Source organism: Helianthus annuus, chromosome 9 (assembly GCF_002127325.2).
Source record: "Helianthus annuus cultivar XRQ/B chromosome 9, HanXRQr2.0-SUNRISE, whole genome shotgun sequence".
Classification (NCBI taxonomy): domain Eukaryota; kingdom Viridiplantae; phylum Streptophyta; class Magnoliopsida; order Asterales; family Asteraceae; genus Helianthus; species Helianthus annuus.
The window spans coordinates 20,289,842-20,297,927 of record NC_035441.2 but is presented as its reverse complement, the minus strand read 5'-3'; the positions used below and the strand labels follow the sequence as shown (position 1 = coordinate 20,297,927).

The following is an 8,086-nucleotide window of genomic DNA, read 5'->3' as shown; positions in this document are numbered from 1 at the left end:
CATATAATAAAATATCTATGCATGTTGTCAAGTTTTAATTGTTTAATTATTTAATAAATAAATAAATAGGGGGCTACTAGAATGAGAACCACCCCGAGTTGTAAGAACCGCGAGAACTACACCCCACGGAGCGCCGTTCGCCGCGATTTTTTTTTACAAGTAGATGTGTGCATTATAAACACGGCCGTAAAAAATCACGGCGAACGGCGCTCCGTGGGGTGTACTTTTTTACACCTCAAGTTTGGTGTTTTTTAATTTTTTTTCTTTTTTCTTTTTTTTTTCACCAAACTTAAGGTGTAAAAAAGTACACCCCACGGAGCGCCGTTCGCCGTGATTTTTTACGGCCGTGTTTATAATGTACACATCTACTTGTAAAAAAAAATCGCGGCGAACGGCGCTCCGTGGGGTGTAGTTCTCGCGGTTCTTACAACTCGGGGTGGTTCTCATTCTAGCGGCTCCCTAAATAGGTAATAAACATATGTTTGGTACGTTAATCAAGTATAAAAACAAAGCATAACAATCATAAATCATATTAAAAACGATGTATCTATTACAACTATTTGGATTTTTAACACCAAGATGAATCTTTCAAATTATCCTAATTAAACTTATGTATAATATTAGGTTGATATCAATATTTTGATACTATTGGTTCATTGTTCACACTGATCGAACTAAACTAAAAAAACCATATGATATCATAATTAATTTAGAAATGTATTTAAATATTAGATAAAACCTAAGTTATATTGTTTTGTTGGTGAAAAAGTAAAAGTAATTTATCATTTTTCAAAAAGTATCATAAAGATATATTTTTAGTAAAGATATTTTGATTTGGCTATAGAATTATACATCAATATTTTTCTAAATTAGTTGAGTGACACTTTAATATATATGTGTATAACAGTTCTTAAGTTCAAATCTTATTATAAAAAAATAAATTCAATAAAAAAGTTAGAAGAGTATTTTATGTACAAATGGTACAAATAACTTTAGTACTTATTATATTTGAACTATAGTAGTTATCGTTATGCTATTTAAGCAACGTAGTGATAATTACTCTAGTTCATTTCGTTACACTGCAATAGAATAAACTAAGCAATCATTATCGCATTAAATCAAAATTGTAGCGTAATAATAATTACTTTAGATCAAGCATAATTACTCTATTATTTAAACTATTCATACTCTAATCTCTATTTGTACCAGATCTCACTATTTCACCAGTGTGTGTGAAATGTTTTTGATATCATAATCCATAGACATTTCCCAAAGTCGGCCCAACCCCTAAATTGAGTTACCGGTTCAAACAACCATGACTCGCCCTTTGTTTTTCACTTGTGTTGATCTCTTGGGTATACTTTTTTGTATCTTTTTTCTCACAATAATCATTTTTATATATGCCAAACTTCATAAATTATGCTACTATAAATAAATATTGTAATGCATACTTTACATAGTGATTTTTTCTTAAAATTTAACTACATGAAAAACAAACTATGATTTTGTTCACACTAAAAAGGGTTTGTTTGATCGGGTAATTATTTTTATATTAAAAAAGTCATTTTGTCAAATCGGATATAAACTTTACGCCACAAATATTTTTTTCATAACTTAATAAATGTGAATTGTTTGATTGTACCATTACAGATGGTCTAAAAAGATAATGGAAACACGTAATAAATGTGAATTGTGAGAGGACTCCGTGTTGGACATTTGGTTAAATTAGATGTACAATGAATTTGAGAAATTTTATTTCAAAATAAAAATATATTATGTTTTGTTAATAAATGTGACCAAAGACATTGGATCAGGCCCTCCTTTAAAAATAAACTCAATTTGGACACTCTCTTTACAATTAGGATCATGCCTTTTTCTTAATTTAAACTTAATTTGTACACTCTAATCATCATATTACGGAGTACGGACGCCTTCAATATTATTTTAATAATAAAAAAAATACTTATACGTGTACTTTAAATAAGTCATTCCTATATTATATAAGTCAAATAGATATAAAGATAATCATATGATCATAAATTAATTGTGCTTCAAAATATCTTAGATTCAAAGTATGGTTTATCAAAACAGTCTTATGAGATTGTTGAAACGAAAAACGGAACCTTTTGAACAGTGGCGGAGCTAGACTTTAACACCAGGGGTATCCCAAAACAAAAAATTACGGTGTATTCATATAAAATCCTTTATAGGGGTATCCTCGTATTTTTTAGGGGTATCCTTTATATAAAATCGAAAAAGAAACAAAAAATTAACACTGCGAACACGACTTCGAGCCGTAGCCCGTGCTACGGCTGCTAACAAGCTGTCTCCGCCCCTCCTTTTGAAGTCGTTTGTCATACTCAAGGAATGTTTAGTAGTTTTCGGCTTCTCGTACTCTTCTTTCTAATAGGGTTGTTTACAAGGTACGGTGTAAAGGTGTCTTTGTTCAACCCTGTCTAACTATTCGGAATCAACTAAAGGCGGTTAACCTCGGCTAGAGTCGGATTTAGTCGATCAATTTGGGATGAGTTTACCTTAAAAATAATAAAACAGTACTTCTATTGTCTATAATATTAATAAATAAATATCAATTTTTGAAATACTTTAGTATCTAAACATGCCTTTTTTTTATTTATACTGATATTCACATATCTTGTTATAAATATGAGTAAAATTATGATATTTGATGTTTATATAATTCTCTAAAAATTAATTTCTATATAATTTAGCATGCCCGAGATCTCTTCGCCAAAGTCGAGTACTCGCAACTCTCCAATCGACTAATTTGGGAGCGCGTAAGAACTTTTGCAACCTTGGTTGTAGCTAGCGTAACCTGTGAAATGGAATATCTTCCAAATGCTTACTTTAGCAACAAAATGAAATCGAGAATCAAACGAGACGTTTATATTACAAACTGAAAATAACATCTAACAATGAAAACACATAATGTTGGCTATGGGGTGTGGATAGTGGTTTGGGTCATGCGTTGTCATATGAAACATGATTCGCGTGGTACGGTACTACCTAAGGGTGTTCAAGATCGGATTATACGGTTTTCGGATATCCGAAAATTTCGGATAGTGAATATTAATATCCGAATCCGTATCTGAAATTTCCCAAATCCGTATCTGAAATTTTGGATATCCGAATATCCAAAATTTCGGATACGGATTCAGATATCCCAACGGATATCTAAATTTATATAAAAAAATCGCTTCGTGCATAGAATAAAAGTAAAAATATTCATAAATCCACATCTGAATCCGTTTATTTACTATATTTTAAACTAAATATAATACTCTTATACTATATATATTTATAAAAAAAATAATTTCGGATATCAGATAATCGGATTATCCGAAATTTTGAAATTCATATCTGAACCGAATCCGAAAATTCGGATTATCCAGTTTTCGGATATTCGAATTTTCGAATACCTGAAATTTTCGGATATTTCGGATACGGATATTTCAGATTCGTTTCGAATCCGAAATTTTGTAAACACCCCTAGTACTACCCCCTTCTCAATCCATGCATGGTGAGCATGGATATTTCCATGCCGACCATGAGCCTCCTTTAATTAATTGGAAGAATTTGATTGGTGGTGAAGGATGGTGGATGATGGTAGGGGTCATCAACCATACAATATAGGGTGGTGGATGAGGATAAAGTGATGTAGCGCTAACATGAAATGTAGCGGTGGTGATTAGGAACATCACCACACCACATAGTCTAATATGATTTAAATTTGTATTGGTTTATATCATGCGTCTTCAAGTCCATAGTTATCATACTAGGGCTATGTGGTGTGGTTATGACCCAAATGACCACCACCCTCCACGTCAGGTCATGTCATCCCACCCTCATCCACTAACCAAATCCATCACGCTATATGGTGTGGACCATAACCCACACTATCATCCACTATCCTCCCCCACAAATCAAAATCCCCTAATTAATTGAAGAGTAAATTACTTTTTGAGTCCCGGTGTTTTAGTGGTTTTAACCACTTGAGTCCAAAATCAAAAAGTTTAACGTCCTGAGTCCCTAACCATTTATTTTAGGGTAAATTACACTTTTCGTCCTTTATGTTTGTAGCAGGTTGCAATGGATGACCTTTATCTTTAATAATTACAGTCACAGTCCTTTATTTGCAAAACCTATTACACCTTAGGTCCTTTAACCCTAACCTGGTTAAAACTTTTAGTTAAGTGAGGTCATGTGCAACCCATGTGAGGGCAAAATCGTCATTTAACGAAAAAAAGTCAAATTTTAAAAATTATAAATCTAAACCATTATCATCATCATCTCCCCTTTACTCTCTCTCTCTCTCTCCCCCTGTATTCTCTCTCTCTACATACTATCATCATCAGGCCACCACCACCTACACCACCGCCCACCAACACTGTCGACCACCGACATCATCACCATCACCATTGACCTCTATAGTCCCGCCACCATCAAAAGAACCTTGTCTACTTTAATAAGACAGCACGAGGCACTATATTTCTCCATCGTTCTTCTTAAAGACTGTGCTTCTCTTGAAAGTTTATCAACCTCGTTGAGCACAGTACTAAAAAAAGAAATAAAAAGAACAAACTAAGTCCTGTTAAGGGCATAAATCGATTAAAGTAGATTTTAAAAAGCCAACCTTTGAAACCCTTCTTTCCTTTGGTGTCAATCGGTTTTTTCTTTTTTGCCATTTCTTTAATAATTTCTTGGACAATCGACCGATCTTGAAACCCGGCATCACTGGGGTTCAGCTCCACATGGTGGGTGCTTGATAGAGTTGTAAGTTCCAAATCAATAGTCCTACTTCCAGCATACAAAAGAACCATATTGAACTTTTTAATTCACAACATATTAAATAAAAAAATTTTGTAAATGCTTAAACACAGAGGTATAACATTTAAACACCTGAAGTAAAACCTAGCATCAAAGAATGGATACAGCAATACAGGTATTTCTAATATCAGAAGTACTTCAAATACATGTTTGGCATTTTTAAGAACTTTTGAATAATTAACTGATTAAGTATAAGAATTAATTAAAAAAGGGAACACTTACATCAACTTTCCAGTTTTTGTTCTCTACTTTCACCTGCAAATTAATCAAATTCAGAAAGATAATATAGAATCATTGTGAATATAATATCCCAGAAATAAAAGAAAGAAGGAAATTGGAGATTAAAAAGAAATACCTTGTCAGCACTGGCCCCAAACATCTGCCAGAGAAGGGCCATAATTAGGGTTTTCTTGCCGGAACCTGGAGGCACATAGAATAATAAATGGGGGCAATCTTGCTCAGTGACCTTGAACAAACATGATGAAAAGTGAAATGTTGTTAATAAAAAACCCTAACTTTGTGATGTAAAAAATTGAAATTTGAGAAAATAATAGAAGTAGTAAAGAAGAGAGTACCAATTTCTTAAAATTTTGAGCGATGACTTGGTGAACAAGAACCTTCTCTAGGGTTTTAGGTTGTACTTGTCGACCCAAAGCACGATTCAAGTGAAGAACTGGCGGGTAAGAATTGGAAGAAGTGAGCATCTGCTGCATTAGGGATCTTGTTGGTGGCGAGACTATGGAGGTTAACGAAGATGGTGATGGTATGTAGAGAGAGAGAGAACACAGGGGAAAGAGAGAGAGAGAGAGAGAGAGAGTACAGGGGAGGAGTTGATAATGATAATAGTTTAGATTTATAATTTTTAAATTTTGATATTTTTCTTGTATAATGACTGTTTTGCCCCCACATGTATTGCACATGACCTTATTTAACTGGAAGTTTTAACCAGGTTAGGGTCAAAGGACCTAAGGTGTAACATGTTTTGCAAATAAAGGACTATGACTGTAATTATTAATGTTAAAGGTCATCCATTGCAACACGCTACAAACATAAAGGACGAAAAGTGTAATTTATCCTTTATTTTATAACATTTTGAGTCCAATTTTGTTCATTTTATAACGATTTGAGTTCAAAAAATTGGACTCAAAAGGTTAAAATGTGGACTCATAAGGACTCAAATGGTTAATGAAAATGCTTATAGGGACTCAGGTCGTTAAACATTTTATTTTTTGACTCAACTAGTTAAAACCACTAAAACACAGGGATTCAAAAAGTAATTTACCCTTAATTGAAAGAAGATTATGACTATCATGGATTAAACCATTCGAACCACCATGATTTGAGAAGGTAGCGGTGTACCACGAGAACCATGTTTCCCGTGACAATATTAATTGAATTATTTTCGTGTTGTCCTTGTTGAAAAAGAAAAAAAGAACTCGCGTCTAGCGTAGCAACCAATCCAACCTAACTAATACGTTGAATCCATGCAAAAAGGACTCATGATATCAATCAAAATTTGTCCTACACAATTAGTATACATGATGCATCAATGACTTTTTTCTGGACTAATCTAACAAAAATAGGAAACCACACAAGACAAGGGACACGACATAACCATTCCATCATAATGATTGATGCACTTTTTGTCTTCAAATTTGTAAAAGTTATGAATACAACAAACTTTATATAAGTTATTATTATTATTTAGAAAAAAAAATATTTTTTAATGTATCTCACATTTAGTTTTTACCATTAACTAGGTTTAAAAAAGTTTGTTGCGTTGCGACGAATTTCTTTTGTTATTTAGTCTGTGTTTACATGTGTTTTGAAATCACTACGAGCGTGTTGCGAACGAAACTGCTGACAAGAACAAAAAGAAAATGTAGAAAAAAACACTAAAAGATAACCGGAAGAAAACCAACCAAAAAAGTTGTATGGTAATGATGTTGTTCGTATGAAACCGTGGTCAGAGATGAGCAAATTGTTCTGGGTACCGATACCAAATTTGCCGAACCGAAAGATCTTAAGTACCAATTCGGTACCGACTTTTGGCGTTCCTGGTACCGGTTCACTACCGTTTTTTACCTTCATATACCGGTACCGTAACCGGTATTTTCGGTATCAGTACCGATTCTGTATCGGTTGGCAGCGAGCTCATCCATACCCCTAAAACTAAAAAAATAAAAAAATAGAAGTTGAAGAAAATCAACAAAAAAAGTTGTACGATACCGTTGTTCGTACGGTAACCGTGATCAGGGATGAGCAAATGGTATCGGGTAGCAGCACTAAATTTCCCGAAACAAAAGATTTCCAATATCAATTCGGCACCAACTTTTGGCGTTTTCTGTATTAGTGTCGGTTTTTACCTTCATGTACTGATATCGAACAGGACCGTACCGGTGTTTTCGAAACCAGTACTGGTTCGATACCGGTTAACACCAAGGTTATCCGAACCCCTGATATTAAAAAAAATTTATTAAAGTTAAAAAGTAAAGAAAATAACTATTATTATAATATCAGTATTTATTTTGATTCGTTTATTAATATATAGTAAAGTAATATAGAGTAGTAATATATATCATATCAAGTAGCGTAAAAATACAAAATTGGTTACTTCCGTTTTTCAATTTTTAGTGGATGACAGTTATATAAGTTATCAGTCACAAAATCTATATTCGTTGTGTGGATAACCCATTTGATAGAGATTTATATTTTTTTGGAGGAGAGTACTTAGGTTCAAACCCTTGGCAAAAGAGTAAGTTAGAATTTTGATGTAAAATAGAGTAGAATTAGTTTAAAAAATAAAAGTTATTATTGATCGGTAATATTGTCGTTTCTAATATCATTAGTTTTATGAAAAACGTCAAATTGTTTTCTTGCACCACCATTCAAAATCACCACCAGCCATCGTTCCACCTTCTCACATTCAACATCACCACCACCGTTAGTAAAAACTAGCATCACCTCCATCCACGTGGTACGCCCCTCCGCATTCCCTACACTCATTGATGTTCATAAATACACACAAGCGTATAATTCGAAACATGTAAATCGAATTGAACTCGTTTGAGTCGTAGACATCTCACTGATCTCGTATAATCAATATCGAGTGCAATAGAAAAGTTAAAGTTGTTATCTATGTTTAATTTTTCTAACCAAAGTTAGAAATATATTCGAGCACTGAAGAGGTATGGTCCCAATTCCTTGACCACATGGCAAAGACCATACCACTTTTTCATCC

The 8,086-nt window shown here is 33.4% G+C and overlaps 1 protein-coding gene across 1 annotated transcript; it reads right to left on the bottom strand.

Annotated features, from left to right (window-relative positions):
* Positions 1-4,158: 4,158 nt before the first annotated feature.
* LOC110874180 (replication factor C subunit 3) lies at positions 4,159-5,603 on the bottom strand. Its single transcript, XM_022123027.2, has 5 exons — positions 5,421-5,603; positions 5,201-5,311; positions 5,068-5,100; positions 4,652-4,823; positions 4,159-4,573 (listed from the first exon to the last, which is right to left on the bottom strand). Exons 1-5 carry the CDS (start codon positions 5,556-5,558, stop codon positions 4,524-4,526), a joined length of 504 nt encoding a protein of 167 aa, XP_021978719.1. The 5' UTR covers positions 5,559-5,603; the 3' UTR covers positions 4,159-4,523.
* Positions 5,604-8,086: the final 2,483 nt, after the last annotated feature.